Source organism: Impatiens glandulifera, chromosome 6 (genome assembly GCF_907164915.1).
Source record: "Impatiens glandulifera chromosome 6, dImpGla2.1, whole genome shotgun sequence".
Taxonomy (NCBI): domain Eukaryota; kingdom Viridiplantae; phylum Streptophyta; class Magnoliopsida; order Ericales; family Balsaminaceae; genus Impatiens; species Impatiens glandulifera.
Window position 1 is genome coordinate 54,840,982 of NC_061867.1, and position 18,548 is coordinate 54,859,529.

General features: G+C 29.3%; 1 protein-coding gene across 1 annotated transcript; it reads right to left on the reverse strand.

The window, feature by feature from the left end:
- Positions 1 to 1,265: 1,265 nt before the first annotated feature.
- Positions 1,266 to 10,943, reverse strand: LOC124942760 (palmitoyl-protein thioesterase 1-like). Its single transcript, XM_047483315.1, has 12 exons — positions 10,799 to 10,943; positions 9,514 to 9,598; positions 8,920 to 8,971; positions 8,807 to 8,827; positions 8,668 to 8,721; positions 5,241 to 5,291; positions 4,378 to 4,440; positions 3,651 to 3,716; positions 3,482 to 3,520; positions 2,639 to 2,761; positions 2,438 to 2,530; positions 1,266 to 1,674 (listed from the first exon to the last, which is right to left on the reverse strand). The coding sequence occupies exons 1-12, from the start codon at positions 10,881 to 10,883 to the stop codon at positions 1,423 to 1,425; spliced, it is 984 nt and encodes a 327-aa protein (XP_047339271.1). The 5' UTR covers positions 10,884 to 10,943; the 3' UTR covers positions 1,266 to 1,422.
- Between the last annotated feature and the right edge of the window lie 7,605 nt (positions 10,944 to 18,548).

The window sequence follows — 18,548 nt, forward strand, 5'->3', positions numbered from 1 at the left end:
AAAGGGGAGGCATCTTTTGGTATGGTTTTAATTATCGAGAAAAATATGTTACTCTATGGAACGAATTTAAAACAACATTTATCATGTCAATCGATCAATAAGTGTATTAGATAGTTAGTCGAGGAAAGAATTCAACAACTCGATAATGGTCGATCGGTTAATAATGAGAATCTACATGTTGTGCCTGAACCCATCATAAGACTCCACATAGATAGAGATGATACATAAATTCGATTGTCTAAAATGACAACAAAATATGTGGAATCATGATCTTCTTAGATGAATTGGTAATCATCTTGAAAAATTTATTGAGCTCAATAAGAACACCCAATTATTGGAGAAGACTAAGTGTGCATCACTCTTATTCAAATGTTCATTACCCAAAATTCATTTGTGTTGATAACGAAACACAAATATATAAGGTGATAATATGATATGACATGAACGTCATATTGTTTGTCTCCTTCATGAAAACAAATGGATTATGATACATGGACGTCTCGTGAAATTCTTGTAACATTACGAGGAAAAATTGCATTATCATATGTTAATGTTGTATGTGTCATAAGGAGGTAGAATTGACAACTCACTTATTTTTGTATTATCAAAGAGATTTATTCATTATTCTTAAGGATCTATACTCGATAATCTATTAAGTAATGTATTTATATTCTTTTTTTCTTCTTTTTTTTTTATGATTTTTCGTTTTATTTAAATGATTCTTATTACTTCTAATATACATTTTCCAATTTTAAAAAAAGTTCTAAAATATAAATACATTAATTTCACATTTTATCAAATCATTCTATTTATATTAAATACTTCAAATTATGTTTAAAATTAAACTTAGTCAAAATTTAATTGATTATTTCTCACTTAGATATGAATAAAAAATACATTATGTCCATAATTTAGATATGGTTAATTGGTTAAGATTGTTTGCGGACTATATGATTAACATGTGTGGATTAGTCGCACTCCTATTAAAAAGGAGAACCCAACTTTTTAACATCAGAAGAAAAAAAAAACATTTAGATAATTGTCCCATTTAGATATATCAGGATACAAAATTCTACATCTAAAAATGTATCTAGAAAAATATTATGTTTAAAAACTAAACATAGTAAAAGAGACAAATTCAAAAATACAAAGTATAAGCTAGCTACATAAGTGTTTCCAAATTGGGAATCAATTTAGAACCCTAAACCCATACCAACTATAAATTTGGATTATAGTTAACCAAAATGGATTTGTATACCCCCTAGTGAAATCAACAATTAAAATTTTATTAACCTTAACTTAAACAAATAGTCATTCAATATGTGGAATAATAAATATTTTATATAATCATTCCTCCTTCCAAAGATTTGCAGAAGAAAATCAATGGGGGGGGGGGGGAAGAATATAGTTTTTGTTACCTTTTTAAGCAGAAGCTATACTATGCAAGTAGAGGGTTTCCTCCTTTATTCCTCCAACCAGTTTTCTGATAGACCATTTGTCATAATAATAATCAGCAGCAGAAGAAGTGTTGGTCTCTTCCAAGTAAGGAACTATGAGTTTCTGCATGTCGCTTGTGGTTATCTCGAGGTGTCCTCCCGATATATTTAAGAATTTTACTTTCCCAGCTTCGTCCAATGTTCTTAGACCTATCCAATCCTCTTTATATAGTGCTGTCTGCATCATTATCAAATACATAAATTTATCTCAATTAAGTTATGTTAAATCAACATATCTGGATGAGATACTTGACAAAAAAGAAGCGGTTTCAATCAAATTTATAAACCATTTTTAGTCCAAACCAAACCTTATTCTATGAATTATGGAAATGGGTTAAGTACTCAAATTATCTTCAGCAAAAAAAATGCAATGTTTTTGTTCTCAAGTTTCTTTCATGATGGGAAAAAAATCTACAATTAAAGCAGGTGTAGAAAGTACTCAGGTATCGAGAAAAGTCAGATCTAAGCTTGACTGAGAAAAATGAAAGATAAACTCGGGTAGCAAAATGAAATGAACAAAGTTAGATCTCGAGAACCTTGAATTGGAACAATGATCTTGACTATATGTCTTTATGTTGTTTGTTCCTTTTGAGATCTTGTTTTGTTTTTCAATTCGGAATATCTTATTGAAGCTCATGTCATGACTTATGGGAAATAAAAAAATTATCCAATTATACCAAACAAAAAATATCACTTGCAATTTATTCTATCAGATCGTGCTAATGACAAAGATTTCCTAATAGTCTCAATGAGTGCTCAAACAACTTCATATATAGTTCACAAAAACATTTCACTTTAACCCTTACCAATCGATGATTTGATGTTAGGTTTTCTCATTATTATCAGGTGATTTTTCCAAATCATAAATGTGTATTTACTATTCATTAACGTGCATAAAATGATATGCAAATTCCGGGAAAAAAAGTGAGAAAAAAACTTACCTCTTGAGCGGGCAAAACATCAGTCCACGATCCATCTGGAAAAAATCCAAACAATGATGTTTCTTTTGGCACCAAAACTTTGTCTTCCTCAAACTGTTTATGCAAAAGAAGGCAATGATAAAGAGTAAGAGATAAAAAAAGATACAACCAAAAGAAAACATGTTTGCTAGTGCAATACTAATACTAGTGAGGTCAGCTTACCATAATAAGCACGAGATTCTGTAAACTGGCAAACCGTGCTTTATAACTTGCATTCTTATGATCTTTATATTCATTATTCAGTTTAGGAAGAAACTTACATCCTTTCATGTAGCTATCAATGTCCTGGAAATAAAAAATTAAAAATTACAAGCACATAACAATTATCTTATCTCATCATCAATCAACTCATTCAAATCATCCACTCAAATATCCTATTTTATTTTTATAATATTTTAAATATTAAATACAAAAGATATGTTAACCCAAATAATATATTTTCTTGTCAAACAACGTTTTTTTTTTAAATCGGATTATAAAAGAAAAAACTACATAAAAAAAGTTCTTGATCGCATTCGATGACAACTTCTTAGAATACAACTTATGGGGTGAGCAAACTTGGGTTTAATCAGGGCAATCCTTAATTTTAAAATGGATTGGATTAAACTGATAGGGTTCAATCCAAATTAAAACAATTAGAGTTAACCCATAGTTTTACAACACTTAGGTTGAAAATCCGTATTCAGCCCAAATCTTTGCCCACCCCTAAATCAAGGCTTTGTTTAATTTAATGTGGGGTTATTTGGATTTAATAAAAATAACCCCATTTCGTCAACTAAAAATTGTTAATTTATTTTCATAACATTTTAAATCATCAACTAAAATAATTTTTAAAAGTCGAATTATTTTTATATAAAAAAAACTACATCAAACAAGCTCCTAACGAACCAGATTACTTAAACTCGTCCTGATGCTTTCCATCAAAAACATTTGATTAAAATCTATGCATATTTTGAACTTGTATGATATGAAATGTTTTAACTTGAATTATAGCACTTCACTTACAGTTGGGATTTTTATATAACCGGAAGGTGCCAAATGCTCCTGCAAAATCACATTATATGGAGTTAATTAACTGAAAGCAACATAATAAGAAAGAAGGAAATTGATATATTGTTTCAGTAATGTGCAAGATAAGCAAAGTATATAGAAAATTACAAGCCAAAAAAAATACCTGTACATAGTCACTATAGACCTCTAATTTAACCAAATAGTCCACCCAAACACAGAAAACTCCAGACTGCAAAATAGAAAAATCAATTTAAACCTATGGATATTAGCAAAAAAACAGAATTAAATTATTCCCCATAGGCAAAGTATATTGGCTTATTTTGAAACAAAATAGTAGCAATCACTGGCAATATTTTTTTTTTGTGATACCATGGTTTCGGGTCAGTTGATTAAACATGGGAAGGTTAACTAAAGTGGTAAGAGTCTTAAAACCCACTAGGATAGCTCATGTGGTAAGAGTCGGTGTCTAATAGACTAAAAGTCACGAGTTCAATTCTCACTTAGAACGCCCTAAAGTGAGGGTCATGACTATATGGGGTCGTGGTAGACTCCTAAAAATAAATAATAAAAATAATAATAATAATAATAATAAAAAGTGGTAAGAGTTTTAACTAAGGCTAAAGTGTCATGTTCAATTCCCATGAAAACACATTGATTAAAGTAGAGGTCTTGACAGTGAAATTTTGTGCTTGCCTCTACCAGAAAGAAAAAGAAAAACATAAAGAAAAAAAGGATTGTTCAAGCCTTCTGTGTTGGGTCAAATTAAGACTCGGATAATAAAATGGAGTTGCACTCTCTGATTACATACTATTCTTTTTGAGATTCTCTTTCTTCTCCATGACAATGAAAAATAAAATAAAATCAAGAGGCAGGGAATTAGGTAAACTTACTCCACAGAGTGGAATAGAAGCTATCCCAGCATGAGGGCCCCCAAGGGATATAAAATTGTTCACCTGTTATGGGCAAGGAAAATATTAAATACAAACAGATTAATTCATCATAAATAAGGATACCAAAGGAAGATAGATAGCTCAGATCGGGAAATTGCAGTCATTAGCTGAAAATATTTTCCCAACCGAGAATGTATGATGTGCCCTTCTGGTGCCCATCAATCACATAGATCTTATTATATTTTTTACATATCAGACAATAGTAGTAACATACTTAATGATCTAGCAAGGGTATAGTCACATGAGATCTTATAAGTTTTCCAGTTATCAATGAAAGTTCTTTGAGCCTTTACATTCAATGGGTTGTTTTGTTACACAACTAATCGTGATCGGAAAAGATCTACATTTGTTATGTTTTCTAAAATCACAATAATCTAGAAAATAGTTTGTCTCTAAGCAAAATTTGACCATGATCAAGAAAAGAAATAAAATCACTATACCAAATGAAGCAAAATAAAAGAGAATTTTAGATTATGATATAGAAATGAAGCAACAAAATCACACTATAATCTGGATGGTCATGATCCAAAAAAAATCTTATAAAAAAATCAATTTTAACTTTGGCAATTTTTTAATGGGATCATGATTGTGACAAAACACAAGTTTCTATATAGGCTTAATAAACAAAAGTTAACATAGTACACTAAATTAATAGGTCATGATTTATATCATTACCCATACAAACTACAGCAAGGGAATTGCAACCTCGGCAAGCTGCATTTTAATGTTTATGAAGCTCTCTAGGGATTACAACAAAGAACATTTGATACTACACGAAATGTTAAGATTTCAACAAATCTTACTTGAGGGGACTCTTCACAAAGCTCAATTACAGCTCGGCCGATGATATTACCCTGGAAGACAATCAGATGAATCCTCAGATATGAGCAAGTAAACTTGAGGTCTGAATATGAGAAGTTAACACAACAATTTGTGAATGACTTGAAGAATGCGTACTTTAGGCAGAGATAAGTATCTAAAGAAGAAGACACGCAGCAGTAATAGATCCGTTTCAAAGGAACTAAGATTAAATTATTAAAGTAAAATGTCTGACCAGTTAATCAAATAACTCATTTAGCATATTCATCAGTTCATATAGACTCCATTTGAAAACAACATTTCTGTAAGCTTTCTGATACATATGTGGATCCAAAAATCGGATCACATTTCGAAACGAGAAGTATCTGAACTAATCTACTTGTTCAGATGCTTAATGAACATAACTTTAGTGTATAACATCTTAGTGAAGAATATATGCTTAATGAACATAATTTTTTGAAGATGATTAAAAAATCATCCAAGAGTTTGATACAAGGGAAAATGATATTAGGGTTAAATATAGTGGCGGGAATAAAATGGCAGTTATAATGTAGTAGTATAAATAGAACAATTAGTTGTTAAGAATAGTTAAGAAATGATTTAGATGAAAAATCTTGTTAGAGTTTCTCTCTCTCATCCCCATTGTATTCACCCTAGCAGTTAGGGTTTTATCTTCTTCCTTAAGTCTTCACTACTCATCTCAATATAATTCTTCTGCTCTTTTATGTTCAAGATTTATACCTAATTCTACTACAAGGTATAACACTGGTATCAGAGCTCGTTCTTGGCAAAATTGTGTGTACTATGAGGTTATAACTGAAGCAGATTTGGATTTGAGTTAATTTCTTTATCTGTTGCTAAGAAACAGTTCACAAGGAAATCGGCAAGAGTAAAAGCACAGAGTTGCGAATCGAAACTAGAGACTTGGATTATTATTGAAGAAAGATCGAAGTTCCTTATAAGGAAGGAAAGCTAGTTGGACGTGCGGAGTTGCCGACATTGTTGGAGAAAAAGGAGTTTGCAAAAGGATTTGGAACTGGATTTAACACCGTCCAATGATTTAAGAATTGTTCCAGCGGTTTCTAATTTCGCGACTGATTGTGATTTTGTTCGCCGAAGACGGGCTGATTTTGATTTTGTTCATCGTAGCGGAAGAAGGAATCCCTACATCTAGGTATTGCATCAGGTAAGATAAAGCATTACGAGTCACCTTTCAATCCCCTGGTTAATTTGGTTAATTTGATGATAAGAATCTCTCTTCAAGTCACCTTTCAATCCCCTGGTTAATTTGATGATAAGAATCTCTGAAGAGAGAGAAAGTAGGATTCCTGGTTAATTGATAAGTATCTGATAAGTATCCTTGAGGAGAGAGAAAGTTGGACTTGCAAGAAGAACAGTAGCAACCGGCTATATAGATTTCACTTTTCACTGCTACTTAATTATATTTAAGCTGAATTAAATTCTCGTTCTTAAAAGGAAAATTTGGTCAAATTTGAAAATGAATTTTCCCAAATTCTTTGGAGAAGATGTCGAAAAGGTCGAAGACTGGATTTACGAGGCAGAAAGATTTTTTCGGGTTAACGATACGTTTGAAGAAGACAAGGTGCATCTTGCGACAACTCAAATGAGGGAAAAGGCACTACGATGGCTTAGGGAACATGTGGTCATGAAAACTCTAAGCAAAGGATTGACGTGGAGAGAGCTGAAACAACTATTACGACGTGAGTTTGGGTCATGTGCAAAGGACGATCCCCGACATATACAAAAGAAAGTGCAGCCAGAACCGTGGGAGTTAATCGCGGAACAATGTCGACAAATAACCGACTTGCTAAAATCATGGAGGATCGCTGACGAAATAGAAAGGCAGAAACAAAAGGCTGATGAAGAAATAACAAGGCAAAGGTGGAAAAATGGTCGGAAAAAATTGATTTTCGAATCCGATGAGTTAGTGGAAGATTACTACTATCAACCTGTAGAAGATCTGGGACAATCGACGCCTTCCCCATTGATACAGCCGGCTCCTAACAAAGATGAAACTCCTTTTGATGACGATTGTTCTAAAGTGGAAGACGCACCTCCTCTTGACAACTTTTGTTGTGAAAAAGAAATGGAGAGTCCAAGTACTGATGATACAAAACACAATAATCTCAATCTTGATGAAGAAATTTATGATAATTCATGTTCTTCGTTTATTCATTTGCAAGTCTCCCTAGTGTACAATGACCGAGAGAAGACAAAGGCAACCCACGTTGAAAAGGATGATCATTATCAGGGTGACTTGGGAGAAGCTGAAATTAAAGAAATGTTTGAAGATGTTTTGGGCCTTGAAGATAGGATGTTGGCTTTTGATCCAATTTCTCAAGCATACTTAGCGCCAAGTTCAAATTGCGTCCAGTTTTTGTGGTTCGAGAAACCAGAAAAAGTTGGGTCTTGCTTTCAGAAATTTTTAGGGCACAAAACATGGATCGGATGCAAGTACTTATTATGGTTTGAAGAACCACCTGATGCAGAGTTTTGTAATTGTTCTTATGGGATACAATCGATAAATCTTGTTGGACAATTTGTATGGTTTGAAGAGCCACCCGATAGCCTAAAGAAACAATTTCGGCTATTCATATGGTTCGAAGAGCCGCCAGATGTTTTAGAGTTTCAACGGAACCTTCAACTATTGTCGTTCGCGGACGAACGAAGTGAAGGAGAGGGTAATGATACAAGGGAAAATGATATTAGGGTTAAATATAGTGGCGGGAATAAAATGGCAGTTATAATGTAGTAGTATAAATAGAACAATTAGTTGTTAAGAATAGTTAAGAAATGATTTAGATGAAAAATCTTGTTAGAGTTTCTCTCTCTCATCCCCATTGTATTCACCCTAGCAGTTAGGGTTTTATCTTCTTCCTTAAGTCTTCACTACTCATCTCAATATAATTCTTCTGCTCTTTTATGTTCAAGATTTATACCTAATTCTACTACAAGGTATAACAGAGTTATCCTTTAGATGATCAACAAACTTCAAGGTACATTAGCTATCAAGTCGAAGTTCTCTTTAATATCTTTTTCCAAACGTCACTTGTAAAGTTTTATTTTTGTACACCACGGTTTCTTCCTTGGAGTAACCTCACCACAGAACCACCTAGTTTCTACTATGATCAATTTATCAACTTCCGAACAAGCAACAAATACCACTATCAGTGTAATTAAACAAGAGAAACAGATGCCAAATTCACTGAGAGCTCATCAATGATGGTTCATTTGTCTACCATGTAGATGAAGAACACTACAAAATTTTCTGATTTTATAACTAAGGGACACAAAAAATGAAGAACTACCAAACAAATCATTACATTCATTTACTAGATTGCAAGTAACTGGATTTCACAAGATCAATAATTTGAAGAGTCTTATTTTCACCTGGGAAAGACCAACAATGTTGTAGCCTTCGCTGAGTGCACTAATATTCTTTACCTGTAAGGTGCACAATGCTTAAGCTAAGGGAAAAATTAAACATGATATCCGTTTCTATGTAGGAGATACAAGGCAGATATACCACCTTCTCACAAGCAAGTGTGGCCTACAGAAGTAACATGAGGGACATGTTAATTTTTTGGTATTAGACCAGAACTAGCTATATAAATATATCTCAGATAATTATTGCATATTGACCTGTTTCTCAAAAGGCATAAGCCAAGAATCCCATGCTCCATTCCCAATCTCTCTATACAGAAACAAACTAGTCAGTTGTAAGGATTTGTAAAATCAAGGGACAGCAAAAGTAACCCATGAAAGGACATAACATGTATTTGGTCATACTTTTTCATTCAAGTCTTTTGAGCTTTTCTACTTGTTCACACAGATTTGTTGTTTTGTTACAAACATTTATAATAGACAGACATCCGTGAAGGGCATACCAAGTTACATCCTCAGCCCCATTTAAGCCATCCGTATTTTTATCGCTTCTATCAAATGAACTTCATCTGATAAATTGATTATGTGCTTCAAACTCCCTTTTCTACTAAATTGGATTTTCACATTTAAATTCAATTTATCTTCCCTTCTTTGCAAAAGATGCTATCTAGTACAAAGGAGAATAAGAGAAATCTAATATCCATGCATGACTAGCCTCTTATGAACATGATATCAGGTGTCGACATTTCCATTAAAGATTCCTCAAGCCATTGCTTATCAAAAACACAACAAAACAATTGCACGATGCTCATAAATTCATATAAAGTTACAACTAATATATTGGGAACTTACATGCAATGCCCTTCAGAGCCGGACATCTCGCTTAGAAGATTGGTAAATCGTTTCAATCCTTTGTTACTGCATTTATCTGCAATGCCTGCAGTAAAAACAAAAAGATCTCAAAAGCCGTATGTATACTTCCTTTAACTATGGCGTATAGCCGTATACTGATAAAACTTGTGTCGTTACATCAGAAGTTGAATCCTAATTTGTTGAAATAAACAGAATCAATGTAACAAACAAACTATGGAATATATGCAAGCAGTTTTCAGTAGCTAGGCTAAACAAACCAGTCTACTCCTTTTGATCCATTTAAATTGGCTTTGATATTCCAGGAAGAACAACAAAAAGGAAAGATCTATGTACTTTGTTAAATCGGAGACTCTTCCTTGTCACTGAAGCAAATGTAAAAGATAGCCTAGTAAACTATGTTCTCATTTCTAGCTATAATAAATAAATAGAAAAACATAGTTTGCAGAAGATCTATGTACTGTACCTATGGTTGTTATGCAACTTCTTAAGACTTTTGAACATATAGACGAGATTAATCATTTAAGCTTCCAGAAATAATCAAACAAACAAACTAATACAATAAAACGATCAAAATCTATAACAACTACAAAAATCTCACGCCAAAAGTGAAGGAAAAGTACTGTGGAAGACAACGAATGCAACTTCTTATTAAGACTTTTCAACATATAGATGAGATATTAAGATCAAAATGGAAATGATTCATTTAAACTTCCAGATATAATCAAACAAACAAAGAAACTAATACAAGAAAGACTATCAAAATCTATAACAACTACAAAAAATCTCACGCCAAAAGTGAAGGAAAAGTACCGTGGAAGACAACGAATGCAACTTCTTCACAAGACTTTTCAACATATAGATGAGATGTTGAGATCAAAATGGAAATGAATCATTTGAACTTCCAGATATAATCAAACAAACAAAGAAACTAAAACAAGAAAGACTATCAAAATCTATAACAACTACAAAAAATCTCACGCCAAAAGTGAAGGAAAAGTACGGAAGATAACGAATGCAACTTCTTCATAAGAAATTTCAACATATAGATGAGATATTGAGATCAAAATGGGAGAAATAATCAAACAAACAAACTACTACAATAAGACGATCAAAATCTATAACAACTACAAAAATCTAACGCCAAAAGTGAAGGAAAAGTACCGCGGAAGACATCGAATGCAACTTCTTCTTAAGACAAACTAATACAATAAGACGATCAAAATCTAACTACAAAAATCTCACGCCAAAAGTGAAGTAAACATACCGTGGAAGACAACGAAAGGAAGAGAATACGTAGAAGTGAGTATCCAACTCAAAGCAAATACAATGAGCACGATCTTCGTCATCATTAGAATCTTAGAATCAAATGATTCAAATAGAACCAAAACCTGAAAAGATATTCAGTATATCAGCAGAAAATAAGAAACTAGGGCTTTTTTCGCCAGTTACAAGATGAAATCGCCTTACAGAAGACGATAATTTAGTACAAGTTCAAGAACACAAGCAACAGTATCACGTAGAAGAAGAAGAAGTTAGTAGAGTATATGTATAAGAAGATGATTAGAGTAAATTCGCTTCTTACCTTCGCCAACTACCTTTCAATCTTCTTAACGATGTTAGAGAAAGAGAGAGTCTGCGTTTTCCATCTTCAGGGCAACGCCCTTACGGAAATTTTGTCAGCTACTCTGATTTTATTTTATCCAGTACGGCTATCATTTCAATTTTTAAATAAATTTCATAATTATGTCCCTATACTATTTCTTAATTTTCATTTGACGCCTTAAACTTTTAAATTTTGATTTTTGGGTTTTTCTTTTTGGAATTGAGTTTTAAAAAATAATTATAAATTTATTTTATTTTTTATTATAATTATTTGTTATGAAACATCTAAAATTCGAGTAGAATTGAATTTAAATGAAAAAATGTCATTAAATTTATTATTATTATATATATATATAATTAAGATATATTTTATAATATTAAATTTTTTTAATATTTTTTTCATTTTAAACCCATTTTATTACAATTTTTATCACCTTTATTTTAAAAAATAAAACATTTGTTACAATTTTTATCACCTTTATTTTAAAAAACAAAAGATAAATTTTGATTTGTAGAAGATGTGAACATTTATTTTAAATTTTATATTCTTTCAGTTTTATTTTATAAGATGAATTTGATCTCAAAACTTTATTCTTATTTAAAAAAATTTATATATATATATTTATTTAAATTAAAAATTTTATATGGTTTCATTTTTTTACTTTTTTTAATTTTATTGTGGGATGATTACTTCATTTAAATTATTTATAGTTATCTTTATTATAAAAAAAAATCAACTTAAAAGACTAATTTAATGAAAATTCAAGCCTGAAATCATTAACTAAGAATAAACTAATAAAAACAAAAATATATATATAATTATGATAGGTATTAAAAGTTTTAATTTGATCACAAAACCAATTTTGTGGATGAGGATATGATGAATGTACTTTGATTTTTAATAAACTTTTACTAGTAAAAGATTACATCAAAACAGATAACAAAATATAACAAATGGAAATATTTTTTAATTAATATTAAACTAAAAAAAATAAAAGATAGTATATAATATGATAATTAAATAGACCCACAATTTCCTAAAGCATTAAATTGTGTAGTTGGATGTCCCTGTATTTTATTTGACTATACAAGAAATATGATGGATGTTTCATTTTCTAGTTTATATGACATAGAAAATATGGTAGGACCTTTCACACTACAAGGGTTTTAGATATTTTATTTAAGTTGAAATAAACTAATAATTCTCTATTGTTATTGATTATATATTAAATTATTAATTAAAATATAACATATATTTAGTATCAAATTTTATCTCCAGCTAATTGCAATCTAAACTTTATGCATACTAAATTACTAATTATCTAAACAACACTTGTTTAAATATGGTGCACATCATGTGTGATTAACTTAATCAATTAAGTTAATCATTTCATAACAATGACTAATATGTGAGACCTTTATACTAACCAACCTAACATTTATTAATTTTTCATTAAAAAAATAAGATTCTAGTCTAAACTAAAAATGAGGTTTCTAATGTTCCGTGCCTATTTATCATTTCGAACGAGAAAAGAATTTGTCGTGCCAAAAAAGGAAGTCGCCAAAAAATAAGTTATAAGTCGCCGGATAGATAAATAAACAAAATATATTTTGAAAATATATCTTTCTGAAAAAATAAGATAGGACGAAGAGGTCCGAATAAGGAAAAACTAATTAAATAAAAAATAATAATTTGTTTTTTCTTTTCTCTAATTCGAAACTTTGTTACTGACCTTGTCATTTCACTTTTACAGTGCACATGATTAAGTGAAGTGAGTCAGTTCATCCCAATTACTAATATGTATTTCATCCCAATTACTAATATGTATGACCCTTACACTAACCATCTAAATATTTATTAATTTTCCATTTAGTCCCTTTATTTTAAAAAAAAAATAAAAACTTGAAGTTTTATTCTTTTTTGGTATATGTTTTTATAGTAATAGAAGCATTTGATTTTTAAGTTTTAAAATTTACTATAGTTGTTATTGTATTTTTTTCTATATCTTATTTTACTTTTAAAAATGTTTTAATTCGGTTAGTAAGAGTATTTATTTTCCTACATCCATTAAGTCTATGATTCTATTCGAGTTTAATTTATAAATTATATTTACAATTTTAAAACATATAATATATTTATATTTTCTTATTTTTGTGTGAAAATATATTAGTTAATAAAAAATTTTATTATTTAATTATATTTTCTTAAATCACCAGCACAATTTGAGACAACACAACATTGCACAAAAACTTTGACCTTACATATTTTATAATTAACCAGTTTTTTTTTTAATTAAATAAATGTAGTCGTGATAGTATATTTAGCAATATCTTCACCCTTCTTAGGTGTGACATTTAGGAGAAAGTGAACTGACCACATCAACTTCACCTATTATCACTCTGCTTGCAAATCCAATACATGTTATAAATAAACATTTAGCATCATTATTTATAACAACATTTTTATCTTCTTGTATGTTAAATATTTGCAATGTATCTAACATTTTATTTATCAATTTCTTTACAGATCTCCTTTAGTGGAAGACATATTTAGAAACAATTGCACTATAGACACCAATTTTACATTGGGTGACAATGAGGTACACTTCCAACGTTAAATCAAATCAAATTTGATTGTCATTTTACCGATAAAATTTTAATTCATTTATATTTAATTAAATTGTAACAAAATGTATATTTATCATTTAAAAAAAATAAACTAATAAAATAAATATTAATTTTAATTAATTAAAATTGTAAATAAAACTTAAATATGAATATTATTATCTCCATTTATAATATATTATTTCAGGTAAGAACTATCAAGTGATAACTTTCTTTAATAGTTTATCTTAAATAATTTGTTTTATTGAGTGAATTTCTCAAGCATTAGTTATTAAAATTATAAATACAATATATATATATATATATATATATATATATATCAAAATAATTATATATCTTAATATAATAATTTTTGAAAAAATAGTTTAATTAACAAAATATGATAATATGATAATATTTTTTATATTATTAATTTAAAAAGCTGTTAACTAATTTATTAAATTTTGTTATAATTTTATAACAAAAATAAGATTTTTTTCAATTTTTTCAAAAAAATAAAATTATAAGTTTTATTTAGTTTATAAGATTTAAAAAATAATATTTTTTTATTATAATTTGATATATTAATTAATAATATTTACTTTATTTATTTTTTGTTATTTTAAGTTTTCTATTTCTATTTTAATATTTTAACATTATATTTATTTTGTTTTATTTAAATTATTTTCATTAATAAAAAAAGCTTATATATATAACTAAATAATATCTATATATATTAACATAATAATTAAAACAAATTACTTTATTTAATTAAGATAGTGAAACATATATGGCTATTTATTTTTAAATGTAATAATATTTTTGTATCACTTGAAAAAATAAATAAATAATTGGATGGATTTATTTAAAAATTAGTTAATTAATTTATTAAATTTTGAAAGTTTATATTATTATTATTATTATTTATTTTTAATAAATTAATTTTTTTATTATTTGAACTTCCTTATATTGATTAATAGCTTACATTATATATATATATATATATATATTTGTTATTTTAGGTTTTTTGTTTTACTATGTTAAATTATGTTTGTTTTTGTTTTGTTTAAATTATTTTTATTAATAAATAAAACTAGTATATGTAAATTCATAGTGTTGTACTTATGCTGGATATAATCTTTATTAACTTTCTTACAAACAAATAGAATGAAATGTTGAAGTTGGAGAAATTTTTTTATCAACTTTTATTTTTAATGTTTTAGTAAATGTCAATTTTCATTCCAGCCTTTCAGAAAGTTTCACTGTATTACCAAAATAAATAAAGTGTTCTCTATTGATTTTATGTAATAAAGTTGCAATTACTTTTCTTTTATAGAACATGATCAAGCAAGAAAGGATAGATAATAATTTGTTTCAAGTATTTTTTATAATTAATATATTTTTGTAACCAAGAAAATCACTTTCGTGTCATAGCTTAGCACGTGTTCGTAATACGGAATCCGAAATGGCTCAAAGCTCGATTCGTTTTAACTTTTGTTTGCGTGTTAGGAATCTTTTAAAAATAAAATATTATTTTTTAAAATTTTAATACTACATAACTGTTTCGAAATTAACTATGTAAAAATAATTAATTTTATTCAACTTGGAATTTACTATAATCAGATGATAACTTGACTTGAAATTCGATTTAAATTAATTAAACATAATTAATTTAAGAAAATATAATTTATTTGAAAACAAAGTTGCCAAATAATATTAAAAAAATTAGTAAAATATACGTATATAAACTACTTTATAACAGAGTTTCTATAAAGGGTTCGGTATTTGGTTACGCTTAGAAAAAACTTTCGCACTATGTCCTCCGCGCCCGTTGGAAACGATTTATTTTTAAAATAAAAGTTTGACTATCAAAAGTTTTATTTATAACATTTATTTTATTTAATTAGTAGTTCGAAGTCCTAAACAATATTGATAAGTTTATATTGCGTAAATAATTGTACAAAATTATTTAGAAGTGCGTACATGCGATTGCAGTTATTTAAGATTGAATACAAGACCCGAAAAATATTAGAAAAATATTATAATTTAAAAATAAATTCCAAATGGGGCCTTAGTCAAAATATTTGTTTGGGAAATATCTCGAAAATATTTTGAAATCATTTTTTGACTTCTCGGGATTATTTGAAAATGGATTGGGGTTCCAAAATTATAAAATTATTTTGGATTTTGAAAAGTGGAACCAAATAGGCATTAGGACCAGAGTCTTAGGGCTTGGGTCCGTTTTTACCGGTCTGGGACCAGATGGGCTCAGTCTAGACTAAGGGTGCTCTATATCGGGGCTCGAGATACTCGATTAGAGGACTGGAGGGTTCGGCCCTTGAGTTCGGGAGGCTCGGTCCTAAACTAGGATTGTTCGGTCATAGGTTTGGGAGTCTCGATCCCAAATCTAAACTTCTTGGTTGTGGGTCCTAGGAGTCTCGGTCCCAAGTCAGACCTCTCGGTCATTACTCAAGAACACCTGTTCTAGGGCTTTGTCCTAACTCTAGAACATCGGTCATAAGTCTCGGTCCTAGGTCAATTTTTCGGTCCTAAGTATCGGTCCTCAGTCCTATAGGACTTGGTCCAAGAACACCGAGTGTTCTTCATTTGGTGAAAATTGCAGGTTTGTATCTTTTGATACAGATCATGAAAACATGATTTGTAAGTTGCTAACAACTCATATGGATATAAGGATCATAACCCCTAATTCTAGAATCGATCAATCAAACCCTAATACAATTGATTTTTCAAAATAATTTTAGGGAAAATTTTGGGATCTTTTAAATTATGTTATATCATGGCCTAATTCTTGTTTCAAAAGCTTCGAAATGATGTTTACAATTGAACACGGCCAAAATAAGAAAATCAAGTGAGCTCTATAACAAACTTTAAAACTGAAATTTAAGATTTTTATCTCAAAAATTTCAGATTGATCAAATATGATCAGGATGTATGTAATATTATTTGAAAATCATCCTAACATGTTTAGATACATGTTAGGCAACTATTTGAATCAAAATTCAAGTTTAGAAGTTCAAGAACACGAAATTCAAAATTTCTAGATTTTAAAATCGAATTTGGGTTTTTTTATTGGGTTGAATTGATGAAATCTTTTTCAACAGAAAGCTTAGAAATCATATAGGATTGATTTCGACTATAGAAAGCAAGAAATTGAACCCTAAATAAGATCAACCCGATCGAACTTGGAAAATTAAATTTTGAATCCTAACTTGAATTACAGCAAGTCTGTAAGCTTATTAGCGATTGAAGAACACTCCAATGATCTTTATGAAGCTTTTCAGAACTCTGGATTGAAGCTTGTAACGCCGGAATGACTTCTTCAAAGTACATTCGTCGGAGTTTCAATGGAAATCTTCACGTAGGTTGCTATTGTTGGTGTTTGTTCGATGGATTGGAAGAAGAACACTTATGGAGTATTTATACTCAAGCTAGGTCGGTTATTGAAGTCGAATTCATCTTCAATTTTGCATTTGAAACCTTATCATTTAATTTATGTTTTGTCCTCGCAAACCTAGTTCTAGGGTAGAGTTTGAATTCTTAACCTATGGGGTAATTAAGGCGATGGGAGACGTGCACATGGGTGAAATTTGGAGGGATAAGGATGAAAGATGGCGAATATACGACTTTTAGAAGGATCGTCGGCATCGAGCGCGATCCTCCAACGTTCGCCTTATATCATAGGAAAAGACGAACAAAACGACGTCGTTTTGTTTAAATGGACATGTCGTTGACGTTCCATCCATCACCAAACGTCTAGTGTTAGGGCGTCTAGGCTAACGGGGTTAGCGTCCCGTTAGTTGATCCTGTGTGGACCCGGGCGCGCACTTCCTTGGTTACAACCGAATACATGGCTTCTTCTTGGGCGTTAGATGAAAATCTAGCGCTGATCTGATGTATACAAATTCTGCCTTAGTCTATTCCCTTAATTTCGGCCACACTGGATTATCAGGTTTTATTTTTAATAAAAGAGTTATTTGAAATCGAATTTTAACACTATTTTCTTCACCAAAATTAATACAAAAAAATATTTTTGACAACATAATAAAAATTATGTTCATTTATTTTATTTTTGGGTATTTTGGGGGTATTTACTTAATTATTTTAAGCCATAAACTATGCATAATTTATTTTTAAAATCATAATTAAATTATTTCACCCCTTTTAAAATTAATTTGGATAAAATAAATATAATATTTTAATCTCAAATTATTGTTTTGATTTTTATTTAATTTTTTAATTACAAAAATCAAAATATATTTATAAATTGAAATATGTCAAATTTTCGCTCATAATTTATAAATAACTCAATATTTTATAACCTTATTAATTATTAAATAACTTAATTAAATTAATCTCCCATCTAAAAACTCAATATTGTTTTATAACTTAATTTAAATTAGTCTCCTATCCAAAAACTCAGTATTTTTTATACCTAATTTAATGTGTTTGATTGAAATTAGATATACAAAAATATTTTCACATAAGATAATGATTTAAATATGAATAAATGGTCTAAAATAGCCCTTTATCTTAAAAATAATAATTTATTTCATAGATATAGAGTCTCTAGACTAAAGCTGAGTGTTGACAAATGGATCCACTAAAGGTGGTCCAACAAGGAAAGAACCCCCTCTCATATCACCTTTTTCTATTTTGACAAAACAAAAGCTTTTCAAAAAGGGTACAGTCATAATTTTTATATTATATTATTTAAAGTTAATTTTAAAAAAATAATTTTTTTTATTAAATTATTAAAAATATAATCTTTTCACAAACTTAATTATCAA